Raw genomic sequence first — 23898 nt, 5'->3', positions numbered from 1 at the left:
AGAAATGTTTTAAGTGTGTATTGAAGCTATTGTTCTGTGATCTGAGCAGGATGTTGCACTTGACTTTGTGGATATTGCCACAAAGGTCGATTGCAGCCATCGTGTGGGGATTGCCTCCAGTCTACAGTGTGCAATATGTGGTACAGAGTGCAATAGAGAGTTAAGTTGATTAATTAGAAAAAAAACTGATGCTACGGACGCAGTTAAAAAAATTACAATGCAGAAATGGAACTGGGTAGGACATGTTGCCAAAGTCAGAGATGGAAGATGGAAGAAAGAAAATTTTAGAATGGTGACCTAGATACGATGCTTATCGTAATCGAGGACTTCTCCAACAAGGTAGTCGGACGCATTTAACACAACTTAATTTAAGGTGCTCAAAATTGGATGCAGTAGAATTATTTACGGGAGGCCTGTAATCATCAGTGGATTCAAAATGGCTAATGATGATGATTCCACTGATACACCCAAACAGTTCTTTACATTGATTTTAGTGCAGAACAAAAAATGTAATTATATATGTTAAGACAAATAAAGTAAATAACACTGCCTGGGGTAATTGAGTAGCTCTGCGGTTACCATAGCCGGTCCCAAGCCCGGATAAAATGTGGAGGGTGATTGACAAGGTTAGCAACCTATCAATCGTGAAAACGAATATTGTTCAAAGAAACAATGTACAGCCTTGGACCAAGATTAATACTAGAAGATGACCACGGCAAGAAATATGGACAAGCGAAAAGTATCCAAATCCCAGATGAGAAATTACTACATGGAATATCAGATCGCTTAACTCAAGGGACCAAGAAATAACCCAAGTGCTGACAGAGAAACAAATAGACATTTGTGCTCTACAGGAAATAAAAAAGAGAAGAAAAGTATAATCAAAATTAGGTAAATATATACTAATGTACAGTGCAGTAGCAAAAGGGCCAAAGAAGGTATAGCCTTATTAATACACTAAAAGTACCAGAATCACATCGAATCACATCAAAGAATTGTAACAGCAAAGATAAGAATGGATAAGGAAGACCTGAACATCATCGGACTATACGGCTCAAAAAATAACAAATAAAGCCTCAAACAACAAGGTAAAAATTGCAACAAGCAGTAGATCAAATCAGAGGGAGGATGATAATATTGGGGAATTTTAACAAGGGGAATTGGGGAAGAAGAAAAACAAAGAACAAAAATGAAGAACTGATAATAAACTTCTGCACGAATAACGAACTTATTCGAATATATATAGAATAAACAACACATTTTTTGACAACAAAGACCAACACAAGTATACATTCAACAACACCCGTGGACAAAGATCTATGATAGATTACTTTATAACCAACAGAGATATACATCCATCAAAAATAATCCACGTAAGATGCTTCAACTTAGCAGATGTAGGTAGCGACCATCATAGCCTAGTACAATCCGACAAGCGAGAGCTGGCGGGTGAGCTGCGCGAAAATAGAAAAGGAATTATTCTAAGAGAGATAGGAGAGGTACTTAATCGCGGGTGTCACAAATGCGTAGTTGCCGTATCAAACATTTAGTTGGGATCTGAAAATTACCTTAGTAGATATACGTTGTATACTTAACATATTATTATGTTAGACAATTGATGCAAAACTTTTGACCGTTTTTTTCGTTATTTTCCAATAGGTTCAGTTAATTTCAGATATAACGTTTTTGAAATCTCTAACTACTTCCCAAGTTTGTGATAGAAAGCGATGTCGACTCCACACACACACACGCACACACAGTCCACGAAACTCCTCAGACACACCACATACCCCCTCGTGCCTTCGGAATGTCACTTTCGGGTCTTCTATTACACCTAGTCCATCTTACGTAAATTCCGAAACATTAATCTTAGTCGCTACATAGTTCGTCACACGAAAGATCATTGTCCGAGCAATCAATCGGATCGTAGTCAGAATCCTTGTTCAAGTTGATTATTATTTGATTAAAAAAGACATCAAATTGTGGTTCTTTTGTCACAAAATTATCCTCAATGGAAATAATTTTATCACAAACTTTTTTCCATTCTTCTGCAGGAAATTTGTCAAAAAACTCATCGTATAATTCCGTGACGTCATTTAATTTAAAGCTAACATTTTTGGATCCAACAAAATTTTTCAGTGCAGTCCCTACCAGTTCAATTGGATTTAGATCGGGATGATAAGGAGGCAGTCTTAATACCTCGTGTCCAAAACTTATAATCACATAATCTATGGAACATTTAACAAATCAAGGCTTATGTAATTTAATTGATTCGTAGAGATATGTCTGAAGCATATTCTCGGTGTACGGTATATTTCGTTCTCTAAGCCACATTTGCATATCTGTTTTTCAAGATGCCGAAGTTGGAAGTTTATCCTCTCGCTTGTTGTGTTACGGTGCATTATCCAACACAATAACGCTGTTAGCAGGTAAATTTAGCAATAGTTTTTCCGTAAGCCACTTGTGATAGTTTTCATAATTCATATCATCGTGGTACTCTCCAGTATTAGATTGGGATTTCCATTTCAGATACGAATCCTTGACGAATCCGTCCTCAGTTCCAGCAGCAACAATGATTAATCTCTGTCCTTTTGATGCTGGCTTCCTCAAACCGTCAGAACTGTTATCACTCCAATTATATTCTTTTAAATAATCTGAGTGCAAGTATGTCTCATCCGTAAAAACAATTGTTCGCTTTTCGTTGCGAAATTGTTTAATTTTTCTAAGATAATCTAGTCTTAATTTCCGTATTTCATGTTTTTCCATTAAAATATGTCGATTATTTTTTGTTTTTCTCCAACGAAATCCTAAATTATAAATCTGTTTTCGAAGAGTTTCTCTGCTTCCGGTGTACTGCAATTCTTCCACAATTTTTTGATGCAATCTTTTAATTGTCGGCAGCATTTTCTCCTGAATATGGAAGGTTACTATAAATCGACGTAATAAGCCTTCGTCAACTACATCCATTTTTAGTTTGGAAACTCTGTGCTTTTTTGTAGACGGAGAATTGAACAGATTTCTGCTCGTGCAAGCTTTATCTGTTACCCGACCTTCCCTGACTATTCGTTGAACTGATCTTAAGCTTATGCCTGAAAGAAAGCAATTTTTTATTGGACCAGAAAAAAGCTGAAAATAATACAAATATATTCCGTTTATTTTAGTTTTTATGAAAGTTAAATTTTTGTTGTTTAACTATATGTTAAAAAATGCTCTGTACAGCAAGTTATGAAATAAAAAAATCTACTTTATGGAAGGGATATTTGTAATATAAGATCACGGTACTTTCATATATTAGTTACATTTTAACACGTAGTATAACAAATGAATTGTTGAGAATACCTAAGTCTAATAAAAATGTACATGCAAGATTTGCATTTCATCTAGCCTCAAAAGCTTACAATTTAGTACGCCTTACTATTAGGAAGATTAAAAACTATAAAAACTCTTCACTTCAATCTAAACTATTCATAAATGATAACTATAACTCGATTATAAAAATTTTGAATTGATGATTTTACTTTTATTTAAAACAAAAAAAAACAATCATTTATGTATTAAAGTATAACCCAAAGGTTTGCCTTTTAATACACTTGCCATTTTAATAAATATAAATAATAGTTTATAATATAGGGCCACTCAAAAGAAAAATGTAAATACTTGACAACACTGTCAGAAATCTAGCATTAATCACACGATGTGAACTCGTAAAGAAGCTTCCCACGATCGGTGATATTGCGGACGAGCGCGGACCAGCTCGCACCGACGAAATGTGGGAAATGTCTCGTCCGTGGTAGCACAGACACGTCGGTGCTGATGCGTCCTATCCATCGAGAGTCGGTAACATCAAAGGTGCGGTACATGCCCGTGCGACACGTTCCGAGCGCGTCCGTGTTTGAACAGACAAGTGCAAATCAGAAGTTGCTCATTCGCTGACACAAGTAGTTGTCTGTAGTGTTCTCAAAGTTGTATCGCAGTTTTTTTTTAAGTTTTTTGCTAAAAAATGGAATGGACAAACGAAGTTATTTTTGATTTTTTAAATTTGTATCAAAATGAACCAAGCTTATGGAATTCTATGGCGCCAGAGCATAAGAACCGGAACGATATATACGATGCATGGAACCAAATGAAAAATCAATTAAAGAATAGTACTATTTCGATTAAAAACTTTTAAAAAAGAGTTAAATTTTATGAAATAAAGTTAAATTAAACAGAACTGTCACGGACCGTAGGAAGAGCTCTGTCTGCGGTGCGTTGCCGTCCGTGCTCATCGGCTGTGCTCGATGATCTGTAGAATCGTCGATCGTGGGAAGCCGTTAGTAGCCGACAGCAATAGAAATGAGAAATCCCTTCCACTTTTCAATTTGTTCTACGCGCAACCCGAAAGCTCTCGGTTGTCGGATAGTACTATGTAAAATAAGACTTATCATAAAATACTTCACACCTGAGAAAGCGGCACCAACACAAACAAAAATCAGAGTCGAAGGACTAAACACGGAATCCATGCTTATACATAAAAAGAATATTAGAGAAGATTGCTGGGAATGTAATATTAAAAAACGATAACATCAAGAAAAGCTGGGAAAACCTCAAAAATAACAGAATTAATGCAGCAACAGAATCACTTGGAGAGAGCAAACTAAGACACACTAACATATTAAAAAAGAAAACCCCATGGTTTAGAGACGAAGTGAAGACAAAATGTGAAGAAAAGAATAAAGCCTTTTTACAATACAGAACACAACAAACACAACAGGATACAACTACTATAAACGAATTAGGAATGAAACGAATACTTTAGTTAGATAAATAAAAAGCGAACATTGGCAGAGCTTCTCAAAACAGATGGAACACGACTTCTATGGAAAACAAAAAGAAATATGGAGAATGATCAGAGAACAAAGAAAAGAGATGAGCGAGCTAATAAAAAGGAAACACATTCAGAAGAAAACATGGGAGACCACTTTCCATTCCTTAGTTGCCAAAGGTGACGATAATGAACCACCAACATCAGAGGTGACAGTAAATGAAGCAAGAAATAAATATTGAGAGAGGAGAGGTAAAGAAAGCATTAAAGTAATTAAAAAACAGAAAATCACCAGAAGAGGGCAGAATACCGAACGAACTTCTAAAGTACGAAGGACCAGATCTGACCAAAAAAACTTACTAAAATTAAGCAAAAAAAGAATAGAACAAACAGAATTCCTCAAGAATGGAGATCAAGCATTCTAATACCACTCTTCAAAAAGGGAGACAAATCGGGCCAGGAAAATTACAGATGATCAGTAGGAAGACCACGAAAACGATAAAACGACAACTTACTAGAGGTACATTTAAAAACAGACAGTCATGTCTAAACAAAAAGAAGTAAATTTAAAATAATTTGTAATTTAACCAACCTCTCTGTTTAAAATAAGTTGTGTTTTGTAAGACTTGTCACTCCGTTTGGGGTAATGATCCAGCATCCTTTGAGATATGACTAAAATAGATCCTACTTGAAAGCAAAACTTGGCTAGGGGTTTCCAGTAAAATCCTGTGCCATTGAATTCAATTGAACAGTTTTAATTAGGCCGTCCTGTATAGTCCTAGAATATGTAATTTCTGGTATCTCTAGTTTAGTATGATATTCAAGGTATGTTTGGTATAAATGAACTTTTTATCTATATTCGTTTGAATGTATTAAACACTTGAGCATTAAGTTTTGACTGGTTCGGGCAACTAAATATGAAGATATTTTTGTTAATATTGATATTTGGGTCAATTCAAAAATTTGGTTTAAGTTACAATATTTTGGGAGTTTTTACTTTTTGTCAATATAGTCACTTTTCACTGGGATTTCAATTGTTAAAATCGTTGGCAGATAAGGGCCATAATGTTACTATGATAAGTTGTTTTCCCCAACAAAAACCCATTAAAAACTATGTGGATATATCAGTAAAGGTAGGCAATAATCAGGATAAAGTATTAGGTAAGTACGTATATTGTTTTTTATGATGCAGTTCTCAATAATTTTATGTTTTCTGTGATATTTCTAATAAATTTTTTTTTATAACGAGTTTATTACAGCTGCCGCCGTTTCTCGCAACCTAGCTTCCAACGCTTGCGATCGTTCCAGTCATCTACTTGTAGACCCCTATCTTCCATTGCATCTTTTACTTCTTGTCTCCACGATCTTCTTGGTCTTCCCTTTTTCTTGCGGTTGGTGGGGATCCACTGTAACATTCTCTTTGGCCAACGTTGATCATTCATTCTTTCTACATGGCCATACCATTTTAGCCTTTTGCATTCTATAGTTTCCAGGACGTCAATGTCTATGCCCATACGCTCTCTGATTTCAGTATTCCTTACACTATCTCTTCTAGTGAGTTGGCAACATCTTCTCCAATAATTCATTTCCATTGCTTTTATTTTGGATGCGTCATTTTTATTTATTACCCAAAGCTCTGAACCATATGTAGCAATGCTTTCTATGATACTTTTGTATATCCTAATTTTTGTGTTTCGGGTGATGTGGTTATTCCAAAGTATACTATTCAGTTGACGTATTGCTGAATTTCCTTGACCAATTCTAGTAGCTATTTCTTTTGTATTCCGACCATTGTTTGTAATGTTTACACCGAGATTATTGTTTGCTTCCTAGTTCTAAGTGCTTTCCTTTACCTCCCACTACTACGTATTCTGTTTTTGATGGATTAATTGATAAACCCCACTTAGTATATTCTTCATGTATTTTTCGTAACATGTAGTGGATATCATCTTGATCTTCTGCAAGTATTACTTGGTCATCAGCAAAATGCAAGCTGTACAGTGTATGGTCTCCAATTTTAACACCCATAGGTTCACATTTTCTTTTCCAAATATCCAAAACCCCCTCCAAATAAATCTTAAAGAGTGTAGGTGCAATGCAGCAGCCTTGGCGAAGTCCTTTGGTCACTTTTATCTTTTTTGTCACTTTTTGTCCAATCTTTATTACACTCGTCATATCATCGTACAACTCCCTTACAGCATTAATGTAAATCGGTGGAATATTCTTGTCTTCTAGCACCTGCCATAGCTTGGCTAATGGGACACTGTCATACGCTTTTTGAAGATCAATAAATACCATGTGTGTCTCCATATTATGTTCCAAACGCTTTTCTATTGTTTGTTTTAGGCAGAACACATTGTCTATACAAGAACGACCAGTACGAAAGCCACTCTGATCGTCAGCGTCTTCCCAGCAATCTTCAATTCGGCTTTTAATTATCTTCCCGTAGACTCTACAGATTGAGTTAGTTACACTAAGCCCTCGGTAGTTCTTACAATCTTTTCTGTCGCCTTTATTTTTGTATAGATTGCTGATATATGCAGTTTTCCATTCTGGGGGTAGCTCTTCTCCTCTCAGGAATAAATTGAAAGTATAAGCCAATAGCTGAAATAGTTTGTCAGGGCTATATTTAATCAGTTCAATGGGTACTCCCCCCGGTCCTGGATCCTTTCCATTTTTCATAGCGTTGGCGTGTTTTTTAATTTCTTCTGGTGTTATTTCAGTTTCTTCGCGGTAGGAAATATCATATTTTTGGTAGCCAATATCTTGGAATTCTGTTCGATCTTCTGTCAGCATTTGTTCATAATATTCGACCCACAATTCTGGGGCTATTAGAGTTAACCTACTGCATTCTTTTCTATCTGTTCTACTACCTCTAATTGTTTTGCAGGCTTCTTTACTTCTTGCTGTACCCATAAAATGGGTACTTCTAATAAACTTTGTGACATTAAAAACGCAACACAAAGAAAAACATAAAGGAACTGATACGAAATTTTGATAAATAATATATTTGTACTGAAAGTAAATACAAAATAATGGCTGCGATTTGTTGTGAGTATTCCACATGAAAATAGTTTTTTTATACAAAGAGCCAATGCTGCTTTTATCTTATATGTTATTACTGCTTTACTCTACTTAAATGATCTCTACGTCTTCGATAATTTTAATCAACTAAGTGGATGCATTAATAAATTAACTAAATTTAAGTGAGTATATAGACCAATGAAATTGGCAAATTAAAAGCTTTTTTTATGACACTCTCTGATACAGGTATCTAATAACGCTTTTGATAAATTTGGCGATAACAATACGTAATAAACAAAATATGCAAAAGGTTAAACGTCATTTTAACTTATAAACGATAAACAATGTAGGATCGCTATTTGATTTTAAATACTAAAGGTGAAGAGCGGTAAATTATATGGGAAACGTCGCTTAAGATGCAAAAGCTCGTAACCCCCGCTTTGCTGAAAATGGCGATTTATTAGTTATTGAGTTTATTGCTTACATACATATGCAACTGCAAAATATGACAAGTCGCAATTTCGTAGTTTCAGTGAATTTTAACGAAAACAAAAACGTGTATCCCACATATTATCCCAAGGATTCTAAACTAGAGTCTAAATTTTTCTGACGAGGTGAAGTACCTTGGTATTACCCTTGACAGGAAGTTAACATGGAACTCACACTTAGATGGTAGAGCTAAAAGAGCATATATTGCCTATGAGCAGTGTCGACCAACGCCCACCTGGGGCCTCACGCCCAGGGTGATCGCCTGGGTCTACACCGCTGTCATTAGGCCAATGCTAACTTACGGAGCTATTGCTTGGGTAGCAAAAGTGCTACAGGCAACAGCGATTAACAAACTAAACCATATTCAGCGGATGGCTTACATAAATATAACAGGTGCCATAAAAACAACACCAACTGCTGCAATGGAGTTGATCATTGGCCTCACGCCTCTAGATATATATGTCAAAGAGGTGGCTCTAGTGACAATGATGCGACTGCGCTCAGCTGGTGCAAACCTTGATGTAGGAATGGGACAATTGAGAACTCGTTTCTGGCGGGGAGAGCTGGATGCGTTACCAGTACTACAGGCAGGTTGCGACTCAATTGAACCAAAGTTTGTCTTTAACAAACCCTACAAAAACAAGACAGTGTATGGAGACAAACGTGGCAAATGCCTATTGCATATACACCGATGGCTCCAAAATGAAAGAAGGCTCAGGATGCGGGATATACTCCAGATTACTGAACCTAAGAATAAAGTGGGGTATGGGCAAAAATGCCAGCGTAGTTCAGACAGAACTGACTGGTATCTCCATAGTCGCAAAAGAGATAACCCAAAAAGGTATAGCTGTCACCTCGGGGGAACAATTAAGGGTCTAACCACCTTCTGAAATCCCCGGGTGCTCTGTAGAGGGCTTCGGAGTTAACGTCGAGAGCTCCTCTACTTTAAGTCCATTTTCGGGTTATGGACTTGTAAATATTTCGGTGTCTTGCCTTGAAAAAGACAAGATATTTCTTACATGACAATTTCTTCGTCGAAATAAAACACCAAGTTAAGTTGAAACAATTCTCAGCCACAGAGTATGGAAAATAAATGCAGGAAGCAGAGCCCCGAGAGCACTAAGCTCTCGGAGAGCCCGTGAGGGACTGACCTGGCTGACCTAAAAATCGCCAATATTTATATGCGCTGTTCGAGCGATAAATAGGGGTTTCCAGGTCAAGAGCCAATGGGAAAATTCGAGGCGGGGCGATGCGCATCGAAATGCGTACTAGTCCACAGACTATGGCATTCGATGACATCCCCCCTCCTCTGGAGACTCTGCGGCTGGGAAAAAATATTTATTGATTTAAAAAATACAAATGTGAAAATACACAAGAAAATATGCATAAAAATACAAGTAAAATGTTCATAAAATGTTCAAAAAGCAATTCACACAACACTGCACTACTTACAGGGGGAAATCGGTGGTGACGACGGCATCTCAAGCCCCTACAGTTCCATCCTCGGTCGGTGTGATAACTTCTCCAACGGGCTCGTCTTCTTCTCGGTCGTCCGGATCCCATCTGCCATATCCAACGGGGTTTCGTAGAGTACCAGTGTGCCGAAGCCTACGTGGTCGTCCAACCACTTTCGGTAGGGGGGGCGATGACTGGGTCTACTCCGGGACTTCCATCGGCATCTGGGGCTTTTAACTTCGAATAAGACTGGCTCGTCAAAGGTGTCTGCACGTCGAAGGCGTCAGGTCTACAGAAGGCCTCGATGTCGGAGTGTTAGAGTATTGCTTTCTAACACTACGTGGTTCTCCCCATTCTTCTCTTGACTTCAACCCATGTTGAAGTCAATGGTGTGTTGCCTTCTGTGAATTCGAGCTGGGTCGTGGGTTCCGATTTTAACCACGTTGTCGGGCGCCATGTCACCTCGGGGGAACAATTAAGGGTCTAACCACCTTCTGAAATCCCCGGGTGCTCTGTAGAGGGCTTCTGAGTTAACGTCGAGAGCTCCTCTACTTTAAGTCCATTTTTGGGTTATGGACTTGTAAATATTTCGGTGTCTTGCCTTGAAAAAGGCAAGATATTTCTTACATGACAATTTCTTCGTCGAAATAAAACACCAAGTTAAGTTGAAACAATTCTCAGCCACAGAGTATGGAAAATAAATGCAGGAAGCAGAGCCCCGAGAGCACTAAGCTCTCGGAGAGCCCGTGAGGGACTGACTTGGCTGACCTGAAAATCGCCAATATTTATATGCGCTGTTCGAGCGATAAATAGGGGTTTCCAGGTCAAGAGCCAATGAGAAAATTCGAGGCGGGGCGATGCGCATCGAAATGCGTACTAGTCCACAGACTATGGCATTCGATGACATAGCAGGGAAAACTATAATGATCTGCACAGATAGCAGACAAGCGCTACTAACCTTGAATAGACCACGTGTCACATCAGGTTTAGTAATGGAGTGTCACGAGTCACTAACTCAAGCTTCGGATGGTAATACCATCATCCTGAGGTGGGTTAAAGGACACAATAGGAATAAAGGCAACCGCATTGCTGACCAATTATCTAGGAAGGAGGCAGGAATAAGACTCTTAGGACCTCTTAGAACAATCGCGGAAATTGTCAAATGTCACTCCCATACGCAAACCGTAAAAAGATGGGAAAAGGGAAAGGATGTAAACTTGCCAGGGTAACACTAAGTAACCTTGAAGAGTCAACATCAAAGAAGTACTTGGGAATGACCAGGAAAAATCTACGTTTGGCAGTTGGTTTTTTAACTGGTCATTGTCAATTAAGCAAACACCTCCACACACTGGCGCTAGCAGACACACCTCTATGTAGGAAGTGTGAACGAGAAGACGAAACTGTAGAGCATGTCCTATGTGAATGCCCAGAGTTATCGTTAATACGGGAGTACACGTTCGGCGAGTCCTGGCCCACACCTGCCCACATAAGAGAGATGTCTCCTGGTGACTTGTCCACCTTCCTAGAAATGGCAGGATGGACAATGAGCTAAGGATGACAGCTCCCTGGGAGGATGCACAATGGGTCAATTGTGGCCTAAGTGCTGTGAAACTTAACTCGCCCTCCCTACTCTACAGATACAGAACCCATTTAGTCTATGTGGGATATAAGTTACTGCATTTCTAAGCAAAATCTGATAACTCACGTACACACGGTGGGTATGTGGCTTACAAGCTTTTTGAATTGCATACTTGTATTAGTTAACTCACATGTTTCTTACCTTAAAATTATTTCTTAAATACCGAAGTACTGAAAAGCAAAGTTTGTGCAAATTAAAATAAACATGGACAATATTAATGTTTCTAAACGCGTTAAATTATTAGTGCAAGAAAGTTTAAAAAAAAATAGGTGAGCTTACATATTGATTATTGTTATAATATTGTATATCCAAGACGTTGATTGAACTATCTGGACATGACAAGGCTTTCGAAATTTTAATGGACATCGTTGCAACCAGCTTAAGTGAAGAAATATCAAAAAAAGCAGCGACAAAAGAGCAGTACAAAATATCAGAATCAAGTGAAAAATTAAGAATTAGATTGGAACATTAATGAAAATACTACCAACGAGGAAAATGTAAAAAGTATATACAGTGATTTTGAAAACACCCAAATGGATCAAACAAGAAGGAGGAAACCGGAGAGACAGTCTTCGATTTCTTTAATTTCTATTTAATAGAGAAAATAGAAGCAAATAACAAACTACAAGAAAGCGATAATGTATATCTTGGTTTTCAAAAAGATCCTGAAACAAAAGTATACAAACAAATTGCTCCGAAACCTGAGAAAAAAGAAACCTACGAGAAAAGACATATAACAAATTTTGAAAATGAAATGGGAATAACGGCTAATATTACAGGCACATCTGCCAAATGAAGATATACAAAAAATGAAACATCATCCAGAAATGTTTTAATGTTTTATACTTTATCAATGGATGGTCAAAAGACAAATGTATGCAAATAAATTATTTGTACCTATTTTATTCTTTTTTTTTCTACGGCACTACAGCCTAAATTGAGTCTTGGCTTCCTTTTTTTTTGCCTCCACCCTTGCTGGTCTGTGGCTAATTTTCTCCATACATGGACTCCTAAAAGGGCTTGTGCGTTGCTGTTTACTGGGTCTTCCCAGCGCTTTTTTGGCTTTCTAACCGGTCTCTGTCCCTGCATTCTAGCATTTAGTGCTCTTTTTGGTAGCCTATCCTCTCCCATTCTTATCACATGTCCGGCCCATTGCAATCTTTGTATTCTAATGAAGTCTGGCAGGATGATGGTGTGAGTCTGCGTGTAAGTACCTGTCAGTATGGGTTGGTTTTCGGTATATTGTATGTCCTATGCTTCCATCTTCTTTCTTAATAACTAACACATCTAGGAATGGAAGTTGTTGGTTATTCTCCCGTTCCATGGTAAACTGTATTTTTGGATGGATATTGTTAATGTGTTGTAGGAATTTATTAAGTTTCTCTTCTCCATGCGTCCAGATAATAAATGTGTCGTCAACATACCTAAGCCACAGTTTGGGTTTATGCTCTGCTGTTTCTGTTGCTTTTGATTCCATATCTTGCATAAAAAGGTTGGCTATTACGGGTGACAGTGGTGAACCCATCGGTGCTCCTTCGACTTGTTTGTACCTCTGGTCCTTGTAGATGAAGTAGGTGTTGTTGAAACGTCGCCAAAACAATGGTTTTTCTAAAAACCAAAAATATTTAACGCGGAGTCAAACCCGGAAAACAACTGAAACCACATATAGCTCCCGCAGAAATTTCAAATTCAATATATATATATATATATATATTTATAGACCTAATTCTTCGATATCCTTCAGCTTTTTCATTTCTTAAAATAAGTACCGAAACATGCAGATTACTTGATGGCTGCTTTGTTAGAAATTTGAGAGCAATCGTCATTTTTTTGAGAACAAAGAACATTTAGGCCCCTTTTTTATAGCGCTAAGAAGAGATTAATAAGATTTGTTAAACTTCTTACAAATAGCTTTACTTTAAAGAGAATCTTTTCCTCAATATGGTAGTTACTACTCTTAAACCAGGACACGTATTTCATTTTAGAGGAAAAGAAGATACTTCAATTGGTGGGGTGGGATTCATTATACATAGAAAGCACACACAAAATATAGTTGAAATTATCAGCATAAGCCCCAGGATTGTATATCTCATCTTCAAACTAAATACAAGATTTAACCTTAAGGTAATCCAGACATATGCTCCAATGACTATCCACTCAGATGAAGAAATTGAAGAATTTTCTGAGGACCTAGAAACAGCGTTACAAGCCACACCAGCATATTACACAACAATTATGGGCGACTTTAATGCGAAAATGGAGTTTAAACAAGATGATGCAGAAGAAGCAACGGTAAGTATGGAAATGAACAAGGGCAAAGATTGCTGAACTTCTTACACCAAGAAAATTTATCTATAATGAACTCTTTTTTCGATAAAGGCGTAAGAGAAAACAATACAAGAGTAAATACTCACATAATTTACAAAATAAAAGTTTAAAAGTTTTGATGCGAGAAACGAACAACATAGGCAACAAAAATATGTACAAAATAATCCAAACCAAAACTCTTGAGGTAGTCGAATTCTTTTATCGCGAAATATACGAGAACACCGACGAAACGCAAGATCAGCTCCTGCCCAAAATAACAAATCAGGATCAGAATTAATGCCAGAAATAACTACATACAAAATCAAAACGATACTTTTAGAAATAAAAAAGAACAAATGCTCTAGCGATGACGGAGTAGCGATAGAGGCAATCAAACTAGGTGGAAATAAAATTATCCAGGTTTTGACCAAGCTTTTCACTGAATGCATTTACCAGGAAAAACTTCTTCTCATTGGAACAATGCAGTCATTGTCTTATTATATAAGCAAGAACGCATCACAGATCTAAAAAACTACCGTCGTATCAGTTTGTTCTTACACATATATTAACTTTTCACAAAAATTATCAAAAAACACTGGACACTAAGTTAGACTTCTATAACCCAGAGGACATGCTGGATTTAGATCGGGATATAGCACTAATGACCACTTACTAGTGATAAAGAACCTAAAAGTCTGCAGAATACAACAAATAATTGGCACTGATATTCGTGGACTACGAGAAAGCATTCGATATGATAAGCTATCAGAAAATGTTAAAAGCATTGACAGAATTCCGAATGGACCATCGCTACACTAACATAATTAAACAAAAAGAGAAATCAAACGATTTCTACTTAGCGAAACCGAATTCAAATCTTAACCACTGTGTTTCCTAAAATTTGCGAAACAAACAGCTGGATGAATTAATCGGCAAGGGAATCTAAAATTGCATTCCACAAGCCGTTCATCCTAGTCAAAATTCGTAGTGAATTCAGTTTCTCGTACTTCCAACGAAGTAAATAACAAAACAGAATGACGGTATTAGATTTTTGTTTTGATAAAGTGCAGCAACAACCGTTGATACGTATTTCGACCTCCTTAAGTCTCTTCAGAACGGTATAGCCACTGCTATAGAGCAAAAACAACAGACGCCAATATATTTGGGCAGGACACGTCGCCAGATTATTAGACAACCAATATAAAAACGTGTTGTCGAGTGAAAACCAAGACAAGAAGCACTACGGACCCGAGGACGCCCACCAACCCGATGGACTGACGACCTGAAGCGTTTTAGCAGTAACTGGATGCAAGCCGCACAAGACAGAGACAGATGGAAAGAGCTGAGGTAGACCTATGTACGGCAGTGGACGAATACAGGTTGATGATGATGATGATGATGATGATGATGATGATGATAATGATGATGATGATGATGATTATGATGATGCTTTGGTGCAACCATTTCGGAAACAAAACGTATTATCCCTATAACTCAGCCTAGATATTGCACTTATATCCTTTATTGCTTCGTCTTCCGGTTTTATTTTCTAACAATTGTTTTGTCATAAAACTCAATAGCATTATATATTAATGAGTCCCGCTTGATAGTCACGCAAAAAATTAGCATTGTTGGTTATATTCAAATGTGTTTAAACCTTTTTACCTTTATTTTTGATCTATAAATTATTCCATACTTTTTAACATGTGCAATTGCTAAAATATATTAGAGATAAGACTAAAAAATTGTTACCACTGTTTAGTAATTACCGATTAGCATATAGGCGAGCGGTTTACACCTATAAGCAGAGCATCAACCGACTAAAATTCTTTTTGCATTTCTAATGCACCAAACCTTTTTTATTCGATTCTATATATTTTTCCAAGATGAAATGTATTTTTTTTTTAATTTTTACAAGTGGGCCGGCAATTGTTATTAACAAATAACTTATACAAAAAAGCAATTTTACCGAATTGCTTCGGAATTAATTTTTTTAGGTGTATCTCATCAAAATAAACACTTTTTCTCTCCTGATAATTTTTCGAAAAATGCTTCCTTTTCGAGTTATTTGCATTTTTTTGTTGAAAAAATGCCTTAATTAGTGATTTTTGGGATTTTTTTTTCTAAAAAACTACTAAATAAATTGCAATTTTACAAATAGCTTTATAATCTTTAAATCGTCGAGTACAAGTTAGAATACTTTGACAAGAATAAATGGTTTCTATCTCGCTAAAAACGTGGACCCAAATTTCTGGTGCTTTCGAACCTCGAAGTAAAGCATATGTGATAGAAAATAATCAGTATTATGATTCAAATTTAGAATGTAATCACTTAGAAGCAGATACTAGGGTTATTTTTCACGCTTTTAAATTACAACAGCAGCATTTGGATAAAAAAATTCAAATTATTGTTAAATCTCCAGACACAGATATATTTATTTTACTTTTATCTCATTATCATGATTTCACAAGTGAACCACTTTTATGGTTTCACACAGGAAATATTGTAAAAAATGTGGATCGTTCTCGATATATACCTGTACATCAAATTGCAAAAGAAATTGGAAAAATAATGTGCAACAGTATCCTAATAATGCATTCTATAACAGGTTGTGATACCACAAGTTCATTTTATGATATGGGAAAAAAGAAGGCTTATAAAGCTTTGCAGAAATTAACTGATAGTCAATTGGAAAAATTAAGAAATTGCCTACTTTACCTTTAGATGAAGGACTTACAGTTTTGACTCTATTTTTATCTAAACTGTATGACCCTCAAAATAAGTTTAAAAAATATCATGAATCCATAAATGAATTAAGATATAATATTGCATTAAAAAAATGCATCTAATGAAAAATTACCACCTTCGAAACCAGCATTATTACAACATTACTTAAGAGCAAAGTGGCAAATAAATGCATGGATTCAAGCAAAATATTATTTCATCTCTTGATCCATTAACCCATGGTTGGACAATGGAAAATAATTGTTTCGATTTTAATTATTTTGAAGGCGAAAGTAGTTTAGATATGTTACAAAAGTATTTCTGCTCATGTACCGGAAAATGTTCTACGAAAAATTGTAATTGTATTTCCTATAATTTAGAATGCTGCGCAGTATGTGCATGTACACCAGAGAATTGTAAAAATGTTAAAGACGACTCTATTGAAGACAATGAAATCAGCTTATTAGATGGAAATCCTGTTGCTGTTGACGAAAATTTTCAAATTATTGACAATGAAAACGATGTATAATTAATATTATATTTTAATTTTATTATATTTTTCAATGAAAATTAATTATATATTGCTTAATGTATTTCACTGTAATAAAACATTCAATAATATAGTCACCACGTATATTAAAAGAAAAATTACATTATTATAGCATTGTAAAAAATTAATTTTAATTGTTTTAATTATAATATGTCTATATAAAAATAATTAGAAATATCTTTTTTTTTAATAAATTGTGCGTATTATTTGTATTGAATTAATTTTTTAAATTTAAACAAATATTTCTACGCGCCGCACGCCTGTATCGCCGCAACCGCTGTACACACTTAGCTATGCTAGTCTACTGACTGCTCGAAAGGCATATTCGAAATATTTGGGTCCACGTTTTTAGCAAGATAGAAAAAAAAAATTATCTTTGTCAATATATTCTAACTTGTACTCGACGGTTTAAAAATTATAAAGCTATTTGTAGAATTGCAATTCATTTAGTAGTTTTTTAGAAAAAAAATCCCAAAAATCACTAATTAAGGCATTTTTTCAACAAAAAAATGCAAATAACTCGAAAAGGAAGCATTTTTCGAAAAATTATCAAGAGAGAAAAAGTGTTTATTTTGATGAGATACACCTAAAAAAATTGATTCCGAAGCAATTCGGTAAAATTGCTTTTTTGTATAAGTTATTTGTTAATAACAATTGCCGGCCCACTTGTAAAAATTAAAAAAAAAATACATTTCATCTTGGAAAAATATATAGAATCGAATAAAAAAGGTTTGGTGCATTAGAAATGCAAAAATAATTTTAGTCGGTATATTCTGTTTCTAAGCGTCTTTTGAGGGGTAAACCGCTCGCCTAATAGGAATGCTGACGGAGATGTAAAAAGGATATGTTAGTGACCTAGGCAATAAATGGCTCAATTATAATATTTTACCAAATTTTTATTATTTGTAGTTATTTGTGATCTTGTAATTAATATTTATATACTGAGAATAATGAAAGATTTTACCCTATTTTACCATTTTACTACCCTAGTAAAATGATTGTTTAGTTTGAAAAGCGCCTCAGTCAATTTTTAAAATAAGTAAATAAATAGATAAACAATAATTAATGGTTATTTATGTACCAAGGGTATTAAATAGATGTTTATGCCCAGAGGGCGATGATGTTACAAACACGAGGGCCTCTTGCCCGAGGGTTTGTAAGTCGCCCGAGGGCATAAACATTTATTAATACCCGCGGTGCATACAAACTTTTATGTCATACTAGTTCTTTATTGCATCTACAAATCAATATTTTCTAAAAAAGCCGAAAATTCGATTTTATTTTGACAATATATTTACTCATTCTATCGTACGTGTTATATTGCTACGCTACGGAAATCTTATTATCTTTTTGTTTAGTTTGTATATGTACGCCCGTGCGGGGCATAAAATACACTTTATGCCTGAGCATGTATAAAGTACACTATGACGTAGTTGGTAACTAAGCAATAAAAACACAATAATAAACTAGTCTGACATAAAATAATATATACACCTCAATAATATCTTTAGACATAAATTTCTGACATTAGTGACTGTATAAAATCATTGCAAATAAAAACAATAAATCACATAGAGAAATTCAAGGTTAAGTCAGATGAAACCTTATAACTCCTACTATCAAGATAATTTCTTCAACATAATGGCTCTCAATAACTATCTTGATATTTTAATATCATTATATCTACTATATTAATATTTCGAACTATCTCGATATTAATATAGGTGTACCACAAGGCTCAATTCTAGGACTCGTTATATTTCTTATTTAGGCAAACGATGTTCTTTCGGTTAAATCAGATGGATATGTTACAATATTTTCACATGGTATAAATGCTATAATCAATGGATCTGTTACCTGTTTGGAGTCCAAATGTAATCGTTTACTGTCGGACTTTTACAGCTGGTGCTAATTACCTATTATTGAATACCCAAAAAACTCTTTTCATGCAGTTTCATAATAGGCAACAATGTCCTAAGCAAACTAATTTAAATATAAATAATAATCACATTGAAAACGTTTCATCGGTAAAGTTCTAAGGACTTCATAGAAGTAGTTTTTTTATTTTAAACAAGAATACACCTAATCTGCAAAGTCAACTACACAGTAAAGACCCAACAAGAGAAGAAGTGTCAAATGCCATCCTTAAACTCAAATACAATAAAGCCTCAGGAATCGATGAAATATCTGTTCGGAAATGTATAAAAAAGGTGGTGATCAACTTTTTGCAGCAATCCATAAACTAATAGTACTTATATGGCAAAATGAATTGGTACCAAAAAAGTGGCTAAAGGAAATAATATGTCTGTTTAATAAAAAGGGTGATCAACTAGAGTATAAGAACTATAGAGGCATTACTCTGTTAGCATCTGCGTATAAAATCTTCGGCAATGTACTTATTGTTTAAAAGACCCAAACATTTTACAAAGGATATTGTTGCTCAATATCAATACGGATTTACTGCTTAGAAGTCAACTACACATCAAATTCAAGCACATAGGCAGATACTAGAAAAGTCACTAAAATATAACATAGATACACATTATCTCTTCGTCGACTTCAAAGCAGCCTATGACAGTGTGAAAGAAACTGCATTATATAATACGATGATAGACTTTGGGATTCCACCTAAGTTAGTTAAGTTGACCCAACTAACAATGCAAAACGTAAGCTCATGCGTAAGAATTGAAGGAGAAAACTCTACGTTCTTTGACATTAATAATGGTCTAAGACAGGGGTGCGAGCGGTAAGTGAACTAGGACTTGTGGTAAACCAGGAAAAAACCAAATATATGTTGGTTTCTAAAAACCCCTAAATATCCAACAGAGAATTCAAATTAACAACTAACACGTAGGGGGAACACGTAGCCACATTAATGAAGTCTTTATTGCATAAAAAAGAATAATACGGTCTATTGCTAGTATCGCTCATAATACATACTCGCGATCATAAAATCCGGGTCACCTTGAAAATCACCGATATTTCATTTTTAACGAGCTTTATTGTAAATAATAATAACACAAATACAAACTAATGCATGTTTCTAAGAATTGTTGTCAGCTTAGAGGTTTCCTTTGTAACAAAGAATTCCAATAGTGTTGATTTTGCGGAAAAGTACACACTTCCCAAAATGGACGATACCTGTAACTGCCGCCTGTTTTAAATGTCTCATTTGTGCTTCGACTTTCTGTTCAAACGCAACAAGGAAACGTTTATTGTTGAAACCATTAGTGTTTATTAGTGCCATTATTAGTGTTTATTATTGTTTATTTTTTGCCAAAAATGCCCTTGACTGTTGTTGAAACGGCACAAATTGTTGCGCTTGTGAAAGACGGTCACACTCAACGGCAAGTCACAAGAACTGTTGGCGTAAGCCTTTTTACGGATCAACGAGTGCTTCAACGCTTTCAGGAGACGGGTTTGCTATCCGGACGATCTGGCTCTGGACGAAGAGGAGGAACGACCACGGCACGAGATAACCGTTTTCTTGTGTTTCAAGTTTTACGAAACCGGACCTCAACTGCGATTATGCATTGAAATCGTCTACAGGAATTACGAAATCGCAATGTTAGCATTGCAACAGTCAGGAGAAGACTTCGTTATTTTGGATTATCTTCTCGGGTAATGGCTACAGGACCGCCACTTCGCCTGGCGCATCGAGTTGTACGACTAGCTTTTGCTCGATAATACGCGCATTGGGGAATTAACGATTGGGAGCAAAGAGTTATGCTCAGATGAATCCCGTTTCTGCCTAACTGGATCCGATGGACGTGTAAGAGTTTGGAGGAGAACCGGTGAATGATTTTTACAAGCTTGCATTGCTCCAAAAAGGCCATTTGGTGGAGGCTCGGTCATGGCTTGGGGAGGTGTATCTTCCGACTTCCGCACAGAATTACCCTTCATCGAAGCATGGAGGATGGAGATGGAGAAGACGTTGTTTTTATGCAGAAAAACGCGCGAACGCACGTTGCCACGATCAGTATGCAATACTTGGACGAGGTTGGAATTACGAGGTTACCCTGGCCAGCTATGTCTCCGGTCCTAAATCCCGTGTACTAGTTGCAGACAATATTTTCAAAAATTCAAAAGACTGCTTTTGGCCTGTCTTTATATCCTGAAGACTTGTATATTTGTATTTAATAACCTCGGAAATTTTAAAACCGATGGGCAAGTTCATAACCTAAATACTAGATATAGAGATGCCTTACGGGCTTCAATATGCAGGGGAAATAAGTACATATTTGAGGTCTCCTAGTCAGATAGTATATTGGGACAAAGACTTTTTAATATTACTAACACATATAAAAATTGTGTAAGAGCATGACAGGTTTTAAACTAAATTTAAAGGAATTTTTGACTGCACAAATTTCAGTTGAAGAATTTCTTCAATTTTAAATGTTATTCTTTTTGTTGTTAGTTTGTTTAGTTTATCTGTTTTATTTAATTAACTGACCTATGAACTATGTTTATCTAAAAGGAAGTAACATTATTTAGTTTATTTATTTATAATGAAATAATTGTAATTCTTGTTTGTGAAATCATTCAAATATACCATTTTGCATGCATCCCAGTAATTTTAATAATCTAAACAGTTAATTTTTGCAGCGTTTAAATTTAAAAATGTAATTTTTTTAGGTATGTTAGCAACAACACCTAATCTAAGAACAATGACGTATTGGACAAAATTAAACTTCGTAGCAGCCTTAGGAGAACTTTATAGTTCAGTCACATTCGAAGTAAGACAAGTTCAAGATTTACTAAACTCCGATCAAAAATTCGACGTTGTAATTCAGGAAAATTTTCTAAACGAAGCATTTGCGATATTTTCTTATAAGTTTAACTGCCCGTCGATTATGTTTGTACCGACTCCGACAACATTTTTTAGTAATTATATGGTAGCCAACCCTTGGTCGCCAGCTTTTATCCCGAGTACTATAGCAGAATATGCATCACAAATGGATTTTTGGCAGCGTCTTCGAAACACTTATGAACAGGTACTTGGGGAATATTTTATCCACCATAGGGAGATTCCAATACAAAATCAAATGTTAAAGAAATACATTAAAGGTAAGACAAAACTCTAGAGTGATCATCAGGAATTTTATATATATATATATATATATATATATATATATATATATATATATATATATATATATATATATATATATATATATATATGTATATATATATGTATATGTATATATATATATATATATATAACGGGATATACATTTTACATACATAGTCTCTGAATTGAACGTGCCTTACAATACAACTACTTGGGAACTATAATTAATGAGTCGTGGGACAATACCCAAGAGATTAAATGTCGCATCGGAAAGGCGCGAAAAGTGCATTCTTGACTATGAGTTCTGTGTTCAAGAGCCATGACCTCACCCTAGACACAAAAATAAGACTCTTTAAATGTTATGTGTACTCAGTGCTTCTGTACGGAGTAGAAACGTGGACATTGAAGGCGGATATTCTATCAAAACTTCAGGCTTTTGAGCTATGATCATACAGAAGGATCCTGAAGATACCATGGACAGACAAAGTCGCCAATAAAAAAGTACTGCGGAGGATGAACACAACTGCGGATTTGGTCAACATTGTGAAGAGCCGTAAGCTGCAGTACTTGGGACACATAATGAGAAATCAAGGCAGATACGAGCTACTTCAATGCATTTTGCAAGGTAAAATTGAAGGAAAAAGGGCCCCAGGATGAAGTAGAATATCCTGGCTTGCTAACCTGAGAACATGGTATAGAAAGACCTCAACACAGCTATTTTGTATAGCAACCAACAAAGTCATCATAGCCAGGATGATCGCCAACGTTCGGAACGGACAGGCACCCTAAGAAGAAGAAGTCCCTGATTTGATTGGTGTAGTGAACCTCAGATGAATTACTACGAGTTATTTTCGTGAATCGTTGGTGTTTATTTTTAGTACAAATTGTGTGTTTGGTACTGTTATGTTAATATCTAATTTAATATTAAAGGTACAGCATTGCCTACTTTATTTATTGTGTCATTGTGTCATATTGTGTGACATTACTAGGAAGTACCTCGGTATGTTACCAATTTTGAAATTACCATCTTATTTGTTGGAGTCAAATAAAATGTCATTTCTGGATTGTCTGGTGGTGGTAGTGAGAAAGATTGGTTAATTTTGAATAGTAACAATTTTTTCAGTTTTTTTTTGTGAGCCGTGATAACTTCATAATTACGTTGCTAAGTTTTGATTTGCTTTATGATGTTACCTAAAGTTTAATATAAATCTTTCACTATCAGTGCTTTGACGCCAAATTTGAAGAACCGCATTTAGTTTACTTCGTCGACACGCCCACTTACACTTTCAACCTTATTCTGCCTTACTGTCAGTAGCGTTACTTCTTGTCGGTAACGATTGTACATGCTTAGATGTAATTGTTTGTTTCTTGTGTCTGTATTTGCAAAGTGACTGGTGATTTGGATAATGTCTACCATCGTGGAAAATAAAAAGTGTAGATCCGTGATATCAGGACAAAGTAGTGAAATAATATCTAATGTATTCAAAAATTCTGATAAAACAAAAATAGGGGTTATATTAGAAGATATTACTAAAGGGCAAATTTCAAAGGCAACAGGTAAAAATATTATGTAGTTTATTTATAACGAAACGTAGTTTTCAATATTCTTATATATTGAATATGTTTATATTGTAACGATTATTTTGCCTACCACATAGGGTATTATTATAGGGGGCTGTACCGAAAAGTACTCGAGACGAGACTTTTGCCACAGCTGCAGGAATGGTTTCCTGGAGAAGAGGAACCAATATTTATGCACGATGGTGCTTCCTGCCACAAGGCTAAGAGTATTTTAAATTATTTACAAAAAAATTAAAGTTCTAAAAGAATTAAAA

At 35.5% G+C, this 23898-nt stretch overlaps 2 protein-coding genes across 2 annotated transcripts in view; one reads left to right on the top strand and one right to left on the bottom strand.

Annotated features, from left to right (window-relative positions):
• Positions 1-2391: 2391 nt before the first annotated feature.
• On the bottom strand, positions 2392-2967 carry LOC140438975 (uncharacterized). Its single transcript, XM_072528610.1, has one exon. It carries the CDS (start codon positions 2965-2967, stop codon positions 2392-2394), a length of 576 nt encoding a protein of 191 aa, XP_072384711.1.
• A 2705-nt stretch (positions 2968-5672) lies between these two features.
• LOC140440121 (UDP-glucosyltransferase 2-like) overlaps positions 5673-23898 on the top strand; it is a 30376-nt gene continuing 12150 nt past the window's right edge. The window contains exons 1-2 of the mRNA XM_072530407.1: positions 5673-5965; positions 21628-22059. Of these exons, the coding sequence (XP_072386508.1) occupies positions 5722-5965; positions 21628-22059 (676 nt within the window). The 5' untranslated portion in view covers positions 5673-5721. The remainder of the gene's footprint in view (positions 5966-21627; positions 22060-23898) is intronic.

This window comes from Diabrotica undecimpunctata, chromosome 4, assembly GCF_040954645.1.
Source record: "Diabrotica undecimpunctata isolate CICGRU chromosome 4, icDiaUnde3, whole genome shotgun sequence".
Lineage (NCBI taxonomy): Eukaryota > Metazoa > Arthropoda > Insecta > Coleoptera > Chrysomelidae > Diabrotica > Diabrotica undecimpunctata.
This window is presented reverse-complemented; position numbering and strand designations above follow the sequence as displayed.

What these genes read in the sequence shown, in the direction of transcription:
- LOC140438975 (XM_072528610.1), bottom strand. Translation starts at nt 2,967, where the DNA reads ATGGATGTAGTTGACGAAGGCTTATTACGTCGATTTATAGTAACCTTC.